At 33.2% G+C, this 17091-nt stretch overlaps 2 protein-coding genes across 2 annotated transcripts; one reads left to right on the forward strand and one right to left on the reverse strand.

Annotated features, from left to right (window-relative positions):
* Positions 1 to 454: 454 nt before the first annotated feature.
* On the forward strand, positions 455 to 4463 carry LOC125212058 (uncharacterized). The gene is made up of 15 exons (XM_048112095.2): positions 455 to 773; positions 1309 to 1431; positions 1516 to 1627; positions 1707 to 1829; positions 2244 to 2348; positions 2678 to 2761; positions 2839 to 2954; positions 3044 to 3145; positions 3246 to 3359; positions 3468 to 3524; positions 3613 to 3679; positions 3776 to 3829; positions 3931 to 4005; positions 4099 to 4134; positions 4247 to 4463. The coding sequence occupies exons 2-15, from the start codon at positions 1358 to 1360 to the stop codon at positions 4346 to 4348; spliced, it is 1221 nt and encodes a 406-aa protein (XP_047968052.2). The 5' UTR covers positions 455 to 773; positions 1309 to 1357; the 3' UTR covers positions 4349 to 4463.
* Positions 4464 to 9188: 4725 nt separating this feature from the next.
* Positions 9189 to 11186, reverse strand: LOC125217078 (uncharacterized). The gene is made up of 2 exons (XM_048118901.2): positions 10871 to 11186; positions 9189 to 10610 (listed from the first exon to the last, which is right to left on the reverse strand). The coding sequence occupies exons 1-2, from the start codon at positions 10964 to 10966 to the stop codon at positions 9513 to 9515; spliced, it is 1194 nt and encodes a 397-aa protein (XP_047974858.1). The 5' UTR covers positions 10967 to 11186; the 3' UTR covers positions 9189 to 9512.
* Between the last annotated feature and the right edge of the window lie 5905 nt (positions 11187 to 17091).

The raw sequence follows: 17091 nt of genomic DNA on the forward strand, positions 1-17091 counted from the left end.
TTAACAATTTTTCAAAAGCAAAAGGTAATCAATCTCATACTCAAAATCATACGTATTTTATGAAATCCTATTAAAAGTAATATCCTCTAAATCCTATAATGAAAATCACATTTAATTCTTTTACAAACTAAAATAATCCCAAAATTTAATTTTAAAAATAGTTGACCAAGACATATTAAACACCAGTACTCCATTCGTCCAAGACACAAATTTTAACTCAAAACTAGTAAGTAATCATATGAGATAAAGTAGGAAGATTAAAAAAATGAGTAATAAATTAAATATTAGTTTCTGTTTTTTTTATGAAAAAAGCTTTGGTGAATGGACAGAAATAGAAAGATACGACTGTTTTTTTCTGAAATAAAGTGATTATTTATTCAACTTCGACTATTAATTATTTTATTAATTTTACAATAAATTTTGTGTACGAAGACGAAAAAATAATAAAAGGCAGAGAAAATCCGATTTCTGCGTTACTTTTTCCTTCTTCAATGGAGTGATTTCTGATTTCTCTCTCTCGCCAAGTCACGACATTTCTGCTCATAATCACGATTTTAATAGCGTTGGAGTTCATCTCCTTGCTCTAGTCAGTTTCAGCAGCTATTTATGTTGAATTTTCCATGCATTTACTCACCGATTAAGGGAGTTAAACCCTGCGCGTTTTTTGACTGTTAAATTCACCCGTCCCCGCGTATTCTCTCTCGTGATTTCCTGATTGTGTTTTTGCCTTTTTCGAAGATTGCTGTTTCTGAATTTCCACCTTCCGATTTTAGGTATGTTTCCGTGCATGATTTTTTATTAGAGCTTTTATGTGGAATGCTTCTCTGATCAAACTGATGATTCATCGTTAAAGCTGTTGGAGTTATCGGGAAGTTTTAGCCTTTGATTGAATTGAGCCTAGTTTACTTTTAGTCTCTTTTTGAATTGAGTTAAACTCCAAATTTTTGAGATCATTTTTACAGGTGGTTACTATCTTGCTTCAAAAGTTTTGTAAAATCGTCAATCAGTGGCTTGGTCCATGAAATAGAGTGCCGTTTTGATCAAAATCTGTAATCTCTTTGTCTTTGCAATTGCCAAAGGATTGCACATGGCTGTCTCCTTTGCTTCAAATTGCCTTTTTAGGATCATCAGTGATGTCTTGAATGGGATGAAGTAATTCCTTTGGTTTTAGTAGTTAATATTTGTTGGAATATTGTGATTTGTGAGTGATGTTGAATGGAGACATTCGTACAAGAGGAATTGTGAGCTTTGAAATTTGCTTATTGGCTATTGAAGTGAGTTATAATGGGATTTTCTATATGCTTTCAGGTTCTGTCCATCTCTGTTTTTGACAGAGGTGGATGCTTAAGGCTTGTTGATGAACATCAATCTTTCTAAAACTACAAAAATGGAATTCGATACCGGGTACAGAAAGGGGAATTCCGGGCGCAGGTGAGTGTATTTTCACAAGGGAGAATGCTGACAGCATTGTACTTGAGGCGACATTGACATATTGCGAATTTTTCATTCTTTCAGCACGTCGCCTAAAAAGCCAAATGAGACGATGAAGGTGCTTGTTACCATAGCTGTCGGGATGCTGTTTGGCTTCTTCTTAGGAATGTCATTTCCATCATTGTCATTAACAAGGGTACAGGACCCGTTTCCTTAGACCTTGACGTGTATGAGTTTGACGCATGCCTTAATTGCTCCTTTTTCGATTTTTGCAGCTAAATATTACAACTGCTCTTATTCACGACTTTGTAATAATTGGAGACAAAAGTACAGCTATCTCTGCACAAGACAATACGAATAGCACAGCCAGCATTCAAAACACGACAGATGTCTCAAAGGTTTGTGTTTTCTTGCTAACGCGACGGACCTGGTTTCTTTCATGTAGAATACAATCTATTATGGGTGTGGTCATAATAGAAATGGTGAAATGTGAAATTTGAACTGCAGTTAGGGCTTTAGGCTTCTTGCAAAAATTCCGCTATTCTTAAGAACCATCCAATATCATTTCATTCTATATGAATCTTGATATGGCTTCCATGAATGGAGGAGGAGCATGGGGAAGTTCATTGTATTTAGTCAAGATTATTTTGAAAAGTTCTTTTGAACACAGTGTAATTATGTTGAAATTGATGCAAGCTACGAGCTTCCCTCATCTCACTGTTTCTATATGTGTACATCCTAATGAAATGCACCTTCTTATCTCCTGCGGAATAATTTTGTTTTATCAGCCCTCTAATATTGTTCTGATTCAGATCTGGGTTCCATCAAATCCGAAAGGTGCAGAGCGGTTGCCTCCTGGTATTGTTGAATCAGAATCAGACTTTTATCTACGGAGACTTTGGGGAAAACCTAGTGAGGTAAGTACTCACCATAATTTTTCCCTACAACATACTGCTTTATTTAATTTCTTAGTAAGTGCAGCCACATATTTGAATTGTTATTGAATGCATGATGTATTTTCTTAAGTTATTAAGAAAAGGAATGATAAAAGTTAAAAGTAAGTGATCTGAAGATTCTTAAGTTTTCTATGTAAACAACGAGGGGTTTACTTTTTAAGCTCAGTATTTTGTTAATTCTGTCGTCAGAGTGCCTTCTGTCATTAAATTATTTAATTTCTAAAGATTTTCCTTTACTAGAAGAAGGCGTGCATCTTATTTTGACTTTTGATTACCTTGTTCCCTGCTAGGACTTGACCAGCAAACCAAAGTATCTTGTCACCTTTACTGTTGGTTATGATCAAAGGAATAACATTGATTTAGCAGTGAAAAAGGTCAGTAAGCTCTGTTTCTCGATGAAGTCCTCGAATCTAGTCCTTAAGTGTCTCTAACTTGTATGGGGTTGCTGCAGTTCTCGGAGAACTTTACCATCCTTTTGTTTCATTATGATGGAAGAACAAGTGAATGGGAAGAGTTTGAGTGGTCAAAACGAGCTATTCATGTTAGTGCTATAAAACAAACAAAATGGTAAGATTTCGCCAGACAGTTTGAAATGTCTTTATGCCAAATTTCTCTGAATCATGCTGAGTAATAGCTCTCTCTGAATTTCTTAAAAGGTGGTATGCTAAAAGGTTTCTGCATCCCGATATTGTTGCTGCATATGATTACATATTTATTTGGGATGAAGACCTAGGGGTTGAACATTTTGATGCAGAAGAGTAAGTCCATTTAACGGAGTATTATCTTTATGGAAAATATGATGAGTTGATGACTAGATTTGTCTGTGCTAATTTCTTTTTTCACCTTTGAAATTTCTAGGTATATAAAACTCGTGAGGAAGTATGATCTAGAAATTTCACAGCCGGGTTTGGAACCTAACAGGGGTACAACATGGCAGATGACAAAAAGAAGAGGCGGCCAAGACGTTCACAAGTAGGGAGATGAATCTTTGCTCAAATCCATTAAATCAATCTAGCACTGGTGCTATACATATTAAATGATATCTGAGTGATATGTCTTATATATATTGTTCCGTTTCAGGATAACAGAGGAGAAGCCGGGTTGGTGTTCCGACCCCCATTTGCCTCCCTGTGCAGCGTACAAACTTCTCCTTTTGTACCTTCTTCCAATGTGTATTTTCTCTTAAAGATGCATGGACTGACCTTTATATTGCCTTGTTGAACAGTTTTGTAGAAATCATGGCCCCTGTATTTTCACGAGATGTATGGCGCTGCGTTTGGCACATGATTCAGGTTTTTTCTTTGTCTTAACAGTCACGTTCTTTTTTTGGAGGACACGAATCCTCAGATCACCTCTAAATTCATCAAAACTAATACGAATATTTGTAGAACGACTTGGTGCATGGATGGGGACTGGACCTGGCCCTCCGAAGATGTGTTGAGGTCAGCTCAATCCAATTTTCTTTAAAAAATACTTCACATTCTTAACCCTCGAACGGACCATCAATTAGTACTCTCTGCTGATGAGAATTCTATCTATGCAGCCTGCTCATGAGAGAATCGGAGTGGTAGATGCTCAGTGGATTGTCCATCAAACAGTTCCTTCACTAGGAAACCAGGTACTGCATTATAAAGAGTGATGACAGATCGCGAGACTATGGTAAACTATATGTTTGACACGACTTTCTCTCGTGTGTTTTCTTTGATGATAGGGCCAAGCAGAAGAGGGGAAGGCTCCGTGGCAAGGGGTATGTACACTTGAAACTTTTATATCACCAAGCTTGTATACATACATAAAATTTGATCTCTATCGTTGGCTAATTTGATAATGCTCGAATTCGTCTACTGTTGTTTGTGTAGGTGAGACAGAGGTGTAAAAAAGAGTGGGAGATGTTCAGAAATCGAATGGAGAATGCAGAAAAGGCTTATTACAATTCCATTAACTCGACAGAGCATACATAGATAGTATTATAGAGGAATATATAATGAGAAAACCACAAATAGTTACTAATTTCATTGTAATACTTGTAGATATAACAATTTTCTTAGTCAATTTTGCTTATTTTATTATGCAGTAGTCATATGTTCCTTTCCCTTTAGTCCTAAGATCATGGTTTACTTTCTTCATTTAAGGTGCTTCAAAGTTTAAACATATGTTTTCTTCTTCTTTATAATAGGGGCAAACATTTGGATTTCGAATCGATTTTTTGCCCAATTGAATCCGATAATGTAATTGCATAAAAATATAGGAGTGTGAAAATACGAATGTTTAATACCAAAAATCTGATAATTTGAAAATTTAATACCAAAATTCAAAAATCAAATACAAATGTTTTATACTTGATTTTTCATAAATATAATCTATTTTTATAATAGATATAATTGTATTTCGAATTACTTTGAATTTTATAATACCCCATCGAAGGGGAGTGATCAATTGCTAACTCATCATTTAATTGCTAACTACAACTAATTTAAGGCCATAGGATTTTAGAAAACGTGTGGTCTACAATTTGCCACGTGTAATTTTCGTTTTTATTAATTAAATCGAAAAAGATAAAAAAAACTCCAAATTAGGGTTTTGGATGAAAATGTCAATATAGTGTTCCGAAAATATCAACACAATGTTTTGAGAATGTCAACACAATGCTTTAAGAATGTTAACCCATTGCTTATATTGACATTCTACATGTATTATATTGATGTATTTTATATAGTATGTTGACATTTCTGCTTGTACGAAAAAATTAAAAATTTTCGATTTTTTTTTTTTCGAATTTTGACGTCGGAACATATGCATGTATGATATCATTGGAATTCTTATGAAAATATCTTTAATTTGATATATGTTATATGAATTTAAAGTTTTGGGATTTCTTTTAAAAGTTAGTTAAAATAAACATGTAGTTAATTGACATTAATACCCCTATTGATATTTTTTGGAATTAATCCTATGGCATTATTGACGTTTTTCGTTGATCGTATTGACATTTAGAGATTAATGATCTAAGCCTTTAATTTGAATATTTAATGGCTATTATTTAGTTATAGTTAGCAATTAAGTTATGAGTTAGCAATATAACACTCCCCACCAATCGAAAATATGAAATATAGGAACCAAATTTTAAATTTGGATTTGGTGAGGATTGGGTTGGATTTTAAACAGATAGTAGTACTTTGATGTAGGAATTAATTAAGAATCAGATGTTCAACTTTGATGTGAAAAATGTAATTTTTTGTAAGTTGTGACTAGCAATTATATGCGTTGTCTAGCATTTGTTAACACATAGGAAGGCCAGAATAATTTTGTTTTTATCTACTATTGGAGTGGATGTTATCCGTGGGGGTAGTTATTAACTAAAATACTCAAATAAATTAGTTATTTACGTAATAAAGTTTTACTTGTCCTGCAATTGAAAATTTTGTTGGAAAATCATGAAGTTTAATTTTTTTTTACAATTAATTATCTCGCAACTAATAGAATTTGGCCCATATATTCTATATGTTATTGGCATTTTTCAATCGAATGACATCTTATGTTTGAAAATATCAATAACATCGTTTAATTCAATGAACACCCGCGATTTTCATCTCTACAATATCAGATACTACAACTTAACAAAAGAAATTGCTATCAAATTCACATTTCATGATTTTTTTTCGCTGACTATCGAACCTGCGCGACAAAATCTTACAAATTTTATGATTTTCGCGTCTAACCTAGCTTATTGAATAATATGAAATTTATTAGAACAATCATAATCATAATATTATAAAAATCGCAGCTTGGAGACGTATCTCAATGATCACTAACAATAACAAATAATACAAATACAATACCACACAATGACCACCTTGGTCACAACTATTTATTCAACCATATATTAACAAAATCAATAAATAACGACATTATTCAAGGCTCTTAACCTCAATTTATTAGCTATGTGTCATCACATCCCACCTAATTTGCAACACTCAATAATAATATGTAGGAAAACTACTTTTTCATAGACATCCATTTACTTTGCTCAAACTTCTCATGCTCCATCTCAATGAACTTGTGGGCCATACAATCAACATCTCCTCCACAATCTCCTTCGTAGCCACGTGGCGTCGAGCGCGGATAATAATCCACCCCGTTGGTGCCCAACCAACGGGGCTGCACCTCTATCCCCGTCTCAGAATAATCTTCTGATTTGAACACTTGACGGGGCTGAGGTTTGGTGCTCGGGGCCTTAATGAGCACATGTGGCGTGTGCTCGAGCTCGTAGAGCTCGTACGCATCGGGCTGCCTATGTAGGCGGCGTTTGTGGTTATCATGGCGCTTGGTAAATCTCTCCATTATTGTTTAATTGATGATTTTGTGTGGGATTGATGAAGTTGGTTTGGATATATATAGTTTTTGAGATGGAATATGATTCCTTTGTAACAATTATCGTGACATGTCACATGATTCTTTTTCTAGAAATCGAAATACATTTCAATTTATCAAATCGGATTCTTCTTTTTATTCAACGTGATGATGTGATTGGCTAGCCAGGAATCTTGGTTGGGGAGAAAAATTTGAAATATATGAAATATTTGGTTTTTGGCACGAGATTTTATGCAGTATTGTTGTTTTATGAGTTAATGAAGAGAGAATAAAGTGAGAGTGGTGAAAAAATAGAGATAGTGTTGTTTCTATTTTAGGAAAACGTTTTATTTTTAGTGGAACAACAGAAAAGGAAAATAATTTAATTTTAATGGGACATGGGAAAGTATTTAATTATATTTGTTAAGGAGTATAAGCGAAGTTTGAAACTATTTAATTAAATGTTGAAAGTCAATTTTTGTGGCATTGTATGGCTTTTCAAAGTGTTTTTTTTTTAGCTACGAATCTTAATATGCTTAGTTTGATAGATTGCCAAATTTTTAAAAAGAAAAAGTGAGTTTGGCAATTTTTAATACCTAACTTTATGTGGTGTAGAGTTTGGATGATCGTGAAATAAATAGTACTAATCTCTTACGACTTGTCCATCTATCACATGGAATCACGTACCGCGATCTTGAGTGATAAGTAATCAATGTTGAATTAAAATCGTGTAGTGTTTCACTAAGATTTCGAATAGCGGTCCCGAGTTTAAGTTGATTTTATTTCGCCTCTTCTTCGGAGAAAGATGATCAAATAATTCCCAATCACGGTCCTTGTGGATCAGATCATCCATATAATATACAAACAGAAACTCCAAATATTTGATATCTTTCTCTTTGAATAAGATCTCAATTCCAGCGATGGTTTCATTAGATATCTTACAACTAGAATTCCTCTTTTTTCCGATCCAGTTCCTCCACAATCGCGAACCCCAATTACGTAACCCAAAATAATCAAGTTTTTTAGTGAAACACTACGATGGTAAGAAGTTAAGAAGATTGCCAATTAGTTGATATATAAACAAAATTCAAAACTTAGTAACACATCCTCGACAACAAATTAAATTGAAAAGATGACATGACGAGTCTATTAAGCGAGAGACAAGTCACCTACCTGGCTACCTACTATACACATATGAATATGAAGCATAGAAGCATAAGCAGCAACAACCCTAGAGCGGTCAATACATCCCGAAAAAAAAGAAAAACATTTACTCCTATCTAATGTGAAATTATAATATTATAATATTTCCTCCATTTCTTAAAAATAGAAATTCTTTTCTTTTTACATTAATTTCATTACTTTTTCTACTCATTTTTTCTTACTTTATCCATCTTTTATCATTTTCTCTTTCACTTTATCAATTTTATATTAAATTTTTTTTGTTATTTTTAAAATTTATATTTTAATTGTAATAATAATAATATAGGTTTATGTCAAGATCAAAGTTTTTAAGACAAATAATTATGCTGCTCATTTCACTAGTGTCCATTCCTCAATAGCCTCAATAATCTCATTGAGGTTAACGGCTAGTAAACTGCAATTTAAAGCAGATACCTATTCACCATTCAGTCACTAATAAATCTTTTTCCAAAGTTGTAACGGCTAACTAAATAAGTGTATCCCGTGCATTGTATACGTTTTGAACCAAAAAATAATTCTACTGGGTATTTAGACTACAACAAAAAAACTACTTGCCTTCCCTCTTTTCATTTCTATATTTAATTTAGAACAAACTAATAATGTACTACTATCTAATTAATGGAACTCGTAGGAACGAACATAATGATAAAAGTCATCACTGACATCTAAAAAAAACACAAGTGTATTCAACATAATGTGGTTGGACTGAGCTACCACATGTGGAATTAGCAACAACTTGAAAGACCGAATTTAATAAAATTTTAGTGGAATCAGTCGATACCTGACATCAACTAGATTTGTCATTGGAATGAAACTTTAAATGAGCTTTGAATTAAGTACAAAATATCTTATGAACAATTATTCTTTGTTGTTCCTTTAAATTTCTAATTGTGTAAATATTAACATAATAATTTCATCTATTTTTTTGAAATGATCTAAGAAAACTTCTTCGAAGTTTGAAATTCAATTTTAGACAATTATGTGAAAGGATCATCATAACATAGACCCCATCGGGAATTTTTTTTTCTCAAACACAACTTTTAAAATTGTAGTTATAGTATGAAAGGTATTTGAAGCTATCTATATGAGTGTAATGAGCTGTACATAAGTGGCATCATCCAATGATTACAAAGTTGGGTTATTATCCAGACATTACCAAATACCAACCTTGGACAAACAGCAAACCATCATACAACCATATATTGGACTTGTCTTAATTTTATATGTAAACAAATTTCTTAGGCCAGATGAGGAAAAAAAAATTATAAATGCAATTAAGAAGTAATAAAATGTATATTCACACAATGTCAAAACAAAAAAGTTGCTTTCTCCCTTGGATCAAATTAATCTATCATTCCCATCAAACAAACTTTTGTAAACTACCAAAACTAAGTGAAACCATAAGAGCTATGAAATACAACAAACAAAATTTCCTAGTTGAAGAAAGCCAAGAAACCAAGCTATATACACAAGTCACCATTGGAAACAAAGAACTGGTTAAATATAAATATGAATATCCTCAATTTCAACCTATACAAAAGAATATATTGACTCCTCCTTCATTCACTCACCTCATCCACTCTCTCTCAAGCAATTCCCAGGCAAGAGGAACTTAAACTGCTCTGCATTCTCCAACAGATAACTGGGAAGATGCACGGCTGAGTACGAATGTGGCACCGGTCCCATCTTCCCAATTATCTCCTTAAATGTATATTCCTCGGGAAGCATATCAAACAAGTCGGCCCCTTTACAGATCACTCTCTGGACCCTCTTCGGGTTCAAGAAATGAGAGAACCTAACCCGATCAACGTGGCTGTAAGCCTTCATCTTGAATACGAACTCTTTGATACGTCTAAAGCAGAAGCTGCAATGCCACCCTGCATCAGCTAAGATCTCATCAGACTGTCGATAGTGGGCATATCGCGTCTTCCCAGCCTGATACACGTGGATTGAAGCTCTCCAGCTATTGTTGTCCACGAGAAACTCAAAGGAATAGAGATAGTTCCTCAAACGGAGATGGAGGATCGGAGGTATTCCATCGCACCACCTCAAGAGATTCACCGTGTGCCTACTTGGTATCTCATCAACATCCGACATTATCAACAAGTCATCATCTTGAATGCCAGCTTGTTTCAGGAGATAATCCAACGCAAGCCTCTGATACGCTTCCTCAATAAACGGATTCTCCCCTTTCTTGAACCTCCCCGGAACCTGACCATATGTCAACCGTGGCTCAAGAAACTTGAACTCGTCCCGGGATCCAGCAAACACAAAAGGCTTCGGCAGACCAGTGAAGGTTGAGTTCGACTCCAGCAGGACAAACTCTGAGACGTAAGGGTGCAACTCGTTCCATCTTATCTTCAGAATGTCGAGCTCATTGCTGAACAACACTGCATCAAAAACACGCCTAGGATACTCACGGATCCCCCAGCCGTGAAGCTTACACAGATTCTCCATTGACACGTTCTCGTGATAGTAGTGAGGGATCTCGTGGAAGGGCCGAGGCGGCGACTCCCACAACGGCCGCAAGAAGTATGTGATCTTCTGGCCGTGCACGTATATGAAAAACAGAGATGTTGGGATCAACATGAACAGCAAGAGATAAGCTTTAACATCCAAACCGCGCAGAAGGCATTTTAATCTCGTCATGCTCAAGCTCTTTCCTGAATCCTATTTGTTCAGAATATCAATAATTAGTATACATTTCGCAATTGCTACAGCTAATTCCCAATTAAAGAACTAAGATAAAACAGAAATTGGGGGTTTACAGAAAACACAAATATCAGTTAGATCGAGCACAAACCAACATCCAATTTAGTAGATAGGATTCAGAAATCCATTATAAACATACAGGAATCAAGTTGCTATTATTCAAAATTTCAAATTTGAGCTTCTAAAAATCGAATTAGGGCATAAAAAGCGAAATTCACCTCAGGGCACAGATCATCAGATTTCTTGGAGCAATAATGAGATCCACCTTCCGCCATTACATAAACCTTGTCACAAAACTTCGTTACACTACTCATATCCCTCTCTCAAACAGTTCAATCACAGGATCCGGAAATGCACGGCGATTACAGCTCAAACGAAGATCTGCCCATAAATTGAAAAATCTGGAGCAGAAAAAAGGGAAAGGGGGAGCAGACAGCCGTCACAGCTCTATGATTGTTCCGAGAAATCCCCAAATTCAAGAAGACGAAGAAATTTAAAAATGGAAAAAGGGGTCTATTGAAAGTTACGAGACGAATAGATACAGCAGTGGATCGTCGTCTTCTACCTTTTTATAAGCCTCAATGTTTGTGGTGGAATTTACGGAAAAGTCCATCCGATGTTTTGGATTTGGGATTAAGAGATCAGGGTATTCTTGTCATTTAGGTATTGTATGTCGATTTAGGCTTGGTCCCTGTTTAACGCGTGATATGACTTGTTCAAGTAAGACTCATTTCAAAATGTTTGTTTGAGTAAATGTGGTAAATGATTCAAATATAATCAGACATTAATTTGAAGATATCTTTTGAAGTAGTCACTCCATGTCTCCATGTGTACTATTAAAAGTTCCACGTGTTATATTATTCTATATACGGTGGTTTGTAAATTGCGACTAATCTTTGAAAATCACGTCTATTTGTCAAAATAATTACTCCATCCGTTTCGCCATAGTTGATTCATTTTACTATTTCGAGAAGTTTCTTCATAGTTGAGTCATTTCCATATTTGGTAACTTGTTTCTCTTTCTTATTTTACTCTCTCTTACTTTATTCTCTCTACTTTATTCATTTTATACTTTATTCTCTCTACCTTTTTCTCTCTCTTACTTTTTAATTTATTTATTTAACGCACCCAATATTCATTTCTAAAACGTCGTACCCAAAAGTTCCGCCTCAACTATAGCGAAACGAAGGGAGTACTTGATTGATATTAGTATGATGACAACCTTACGAATAATTACTTGATTGATATACGTATGATGGAAACAACCCTACTCTCGAACTTGTTATAACGTAAGAGGGTAGAACCATCAATATCCGAACATGCACTTTGTGTTGTGCGATACGCGACTTGGTTGAGAGTACGCTTCTAGTTTTAATTGTAATCTCGTTTCTAAGTACGTAGTTCATTTAGTTAACGAATTATAATGTAGTACTAATATTTTGCTCATATTTCAGTATTAAAAGTTACTCTCTTTGTCCATGCTACATGTAGGGGTGAGCAAAAAAAACGAAAACCGAATATCCGAACCGAACGAAATTTTGAAATTCGGTTCGATTTTTTCGGTTTTTCGGTTCGGTTCGGTTCGGATGAAAAAAAAACCGAAAAACCGAAAAATCGAATTATATTTTATAATAATATATATATTATATATATATATATATATATACTAGCCTTAAAACTAAACCCTAAAAACACACATCAAACTTTCCGCCGCCTCCATTCTCTCCTCCATTCTCCCTCCACTCTCTAACTCTCCAGCCGTCCACCCATGCTCTCCAGCCGTCCAGCCGTCCACCCATGCTCTCCAGCCATCAACATCGGCCTCCCCAGAGGTCCACCCACGCCACGCCAGCTTCGGTATGACGCCTCCAGCTCTCCACTCACGCCGTCGCCTCTAGTACCACGCCGGCGCCTCCAGAAGTCCACCACGCTAGCTCCATCCTGTCGCCGTCACCCTCACCTCCAACTCCAGTCCGTCACCGTCGCCCAGTCATAGATTTATTGTATTTTCATACCGATAACACTAATTTTGAGTAGTTGATAGTTTATTGTTTCAATAGCATTATATGTATTTTACAGATTAATTGTACAATACGTATTCTACACTGATGAATTTTGATTAGTAATTTAGTTAGATTAGTACGTATTTTATCGGTTTACACGTTTGTATGTATTCTTGAATTTTCTTTTTTTGAGTTTTTTTAAATCATTAATAATTTCGGTTTTTCGGTTTCTGTAGTTTGGTTTTCGGATTTTGGTTTTTCGGTTTCGGTTCGGTTTTAATATTAGAAAATTTTCGGTTTTTTGGTTCGGTTCGGTTTGGGCGAAAAACCGAATCGAAATCCGAATGCTCATTCCTAGCTACATGAAATATTTCTTTTTTTCAGTCATTTTGGAAAAATGTTACTCTCTCCGTCCTTGATTAATTGTAATTCTTTGATCGGGTACAGGTTTTAAGAAATGTAAAGAAAAGTTGGTTGAAAAAGTTAGTAGAGTATGAGACCCACTTTTTATATTAGTTTTATAATAAAATGTGAGTGAAGTGAGTTAGTAGAATGTGAGACGTACTTACCATTTATGATAAAAATGAAGTATGAGGGACGGACCAAAATGGAAAAGAGTGACAATTAATTGGGCACGGAGGGAGTAATACATTTCTCTATATTATTTTCTCTATTATTTACTCCCTCTGTCTCCGAATAATAGTTACTAATTTCTATTTTGGTTCGTCCCCAATTAAGAGTAGCACTTCATTTTTACCATAAATGGTAAGTAGGTCCCACATTCCACTAACTCATTTCACTCATATTTTATAATAAAACCAATATAAAAAAGTGGATCTCACATTCCACTAACTTTTTCAACCAATTTTTATTTACATTTCTTAAAATTCGTGCCCGATCAAAATATTACTTCTAATAAGGGACGGAAGGAGTAGTTTTTTTCCTACATTAAAATTTATTACTATCATTTTATTAAATGACAAAAAAAAAAAGAAGAAGAGTTCAAGTAGCGTGTGACAGAGTAAATATGATAAAAATGAGACCCATATTAGCATGGGATAGAAAAAAAAAAAGAAAAAAAGTTAGCAAGGATTTCATAGAGCATATTTTAAGACTATTACTCCAATGCAAATATGCAATAACGTAACCTAAAATAATGCAATAACCTAACCTAAAATAATATTCATGTATGAAATAATTTGAGATTTGCAACGGTTACTAATCCGAGTATAATCAAAACCTCGTTATCATATAGTGATTGATAATTTGAAATTGTTAGATGGGCCTAGCCCGGTTGTCAAAGCTAACCCAAAACTATTTTGGGCTCGTAAAATAGTAAAATGAGAACCCTTCATGCTACTCGACTTTCTTCTTTAACAATTTTGATCTCATTCAATTTTGATCACATATAAATGAGAACCCTCCTTATTTCTCAGGTCAAATTGTAATAAAAAATCAATAAATTTAATCAATTTTTGGTTAATTACGTAACTTTACTTTGAAATTTTGTCCATTTTTAAATAATTTGTGATTTAAAAAAAATTATACACGATCAAACGAAAAATACTATATAGAAAATGAATAGAGATAGTAAATGTTATTGGATTTAGTTATGAAAAGTTTTTTAATAAGCCCGCTAATAACATGTTACAAAGGAGAGTTATAGCTGAAAATCAAGAAATGCGATGATATAAAGCCCATTCCCTTTTATTTTCATTTATTTTGCGACTATAATTTTGTTTTTCTTAAATTCATTTCTTTTTGTTGCTTTTTAAGGAAAATTAAGATAAATAACTAACCCTTGGTTGAATACTGTTCTACAAAGTACTAATAATAAGTTTGAACAGTGTTTCATATTAGATTCTTAACATAGAGTAAAACTGTTATGTAACTGCATCAATCTAAATAACAAACAATTTTATTTTTTTTTCTTCTTGCCAACATATCCAAGTAAATACTATCAATTGATTCAATTCTACAAATACACAGACATCTTTTATTTACTTGGAGCTTTGGTTTTCTAGTTTTGTCAAAAAAATCTTTATTAAGATAAAAAAATAATTATAAAATCTACACAATATCTTAACTTGTTATACCAAATCAATAATCTTGAATATGAATATGGATATGAGGAGTTGAAGTAACTTTCCATATTTGAGTAGTGTATCTATAATTGTTTCGATATTTATGACTACATTAATGACAAATAAATGTTCGAATGAGAGTCCATTCAAATTTGACACTATTATTGTTATTTGAGAATACACATGCAATTTTTTTATGAAGACACCCATGCAATTATTATTACTACTACTAGTTTCAATATAAGAGTGTTCAAATGTTTGGTCCCAGCCCACATAGTGGGCCCTATTACATAAATTGAATTAGATTTGCACTTTTGTTATGGCCCTAATCTTATTGTCAATTCCACATCCACAAGTTCAATTCAAGGTCAAGCCAAATTTCTTTGATTATCTCTAAAGTCTAAACTAGCTAGTTCCATGATTAATTTTGTCACAAGGTTAGACCAACATTCATATGTTAAAGACTAATTTTATACTCATGTAATTTCATATGAGTCCCATCTATTCAATCAATCAATAGTTATAAATTATAATGGTTATTTACTTATTTATTAAATTATACTCCATGTCTCCATCTGCCGGAAATATAGTGTCCCATTTAACGGTTTGTGTTTACCAATTTTCCTTGTATTGTGTTTGTGTTTTAGTTTTTGATTTGGCAATTCTTTATGTTTATTATATTGAATTCATACTCATTACTTATTTTGTAGTTTAAGTTTTTCTCTTTGCATATAAAAAGAAAATTATGAATGAAATTATATAGAAAAAAGAAAATTATGAAGGAAAGTATATATATAAATAAGCTAGGTTTCAATTTTATATATTAAATTTTTTATAATAAAATATTAATATAATGATTTAGTGTAGAGTGTAACGTTCACTCACACAAAATAGCAAAAAAGTAGATACAACTTTTAATTCCGGATATATTGTAATGACAAGATGAAATAATATAATCGTAACGACATTCACTAATTACTACTTTTATTGTATGACCTATTGTTCTAGTACCATTGTGTGTTAAGTGTCTTCGAAGAAATAAGACACGTAGTAATATCATCATCACTCAAGAAAGGACAAACATTAAAGATTTCGGTTATTAACTATATTTTGTACGAGAAATCTTTCTTTATAATATGACAACCATTATTTAAAAAATTGCAGTAAGCCAGTAATTAATAAAAGTTCGAATATGATTGTGTTCGCAATATATATGCAATATGGTATTGTAGATAATATTCGCCATTTAAACTCTATGTTTATTAAACAAATTTAGGGGGAAATTGAAGAAAAAATGTAATTGGCATGCAAATATATTACATATTTTATTCCTCTACTATTTAAAGTTAATTGCTTTATGTCATGCCACATTATATTTCACAGCATGCACATGTCCCAATTTAATGGATGGCTAGCCAACAATTTTTTTAAATGAAGGAGCCTAATTTTATTAAAATTAAATGTCATAGAAGTGTGATTTCCATAACCTTTTGCGCTAAGGTTGTGATTTGTCAGTTGTACTCTAATATAATACTTTCTCTGTCCTTAAAAGATAAATTTTACTTTTGACATATATTAAAAAAAAATTAATATTACTTAAAAAAGATTATTAAAAAAGATTAAGATAATTCAATCAAAAGAAGTGGTATAATTTAATTTGTGATGATATCCTTGTAAAAAGGATAATGGACATCTTGATGAGACGGACGTAGTAGTGTTTGTTATTGGATTAGTGTGTTTACTACCTAATATTGAAGTACACGATATTAGGTCATCCATAATCTTACCAAGACTCATTTCATAAAGGGAAATTGGTCTCTAAAATCATGAACTTTGCCAAAAATTTGGTATTTTCCATGAAATTTGAAATTGGTATATAATATCATGAAATTTGCATTTTGTTTGGTATTTCCCAAACTCACCCAAATATAATATTTTCGTCAAAATCTTATTTAACGTAAGCAACCGTGATTTGTTTTATAATATTTTAAACCATTTTTTAAGTTCATAACATATAGGATAAAAAGTCACGTTGAAAACTATGTAAATTTAATTGTGTCAAGTATGATTAAAAAGCCTCGTAAGTTAGTCAAATATAGTAATAAACATGCCGTGGGAAATACCAAACAAAATGTAAAGTTTGTGATATTATATACCAATTTCAAAGTTCATGGAAAATACCAAATTTTTGGCAAAGTTCATGGTTTTAGAGACCAATTTCCCTTTCATAAATTAACTATTCACACGATACGTTAGGTTTTAAACCTTGCAACAAACACCTATAATCTTCAAGCTACGTACACACAACTTTGTTCGTTTTGCTGGTTGTCGATAAGCAAATCTTTGAAGACA

Source organism: Salvia hispanica, chromosome 3 (genome assembly GCF_029641045.1).
Source record: "Salvia hispanica isolate PSC_SH4W2 chromosome 3, Shi_PSC_v1, whole genome shotgun sequence".
NCBI lineage: Eukaryota > Viridiplantae > Streptophyta > Magnoliopsida > Lamiales > Lamiaceae > Salvia > Salvia hispanica.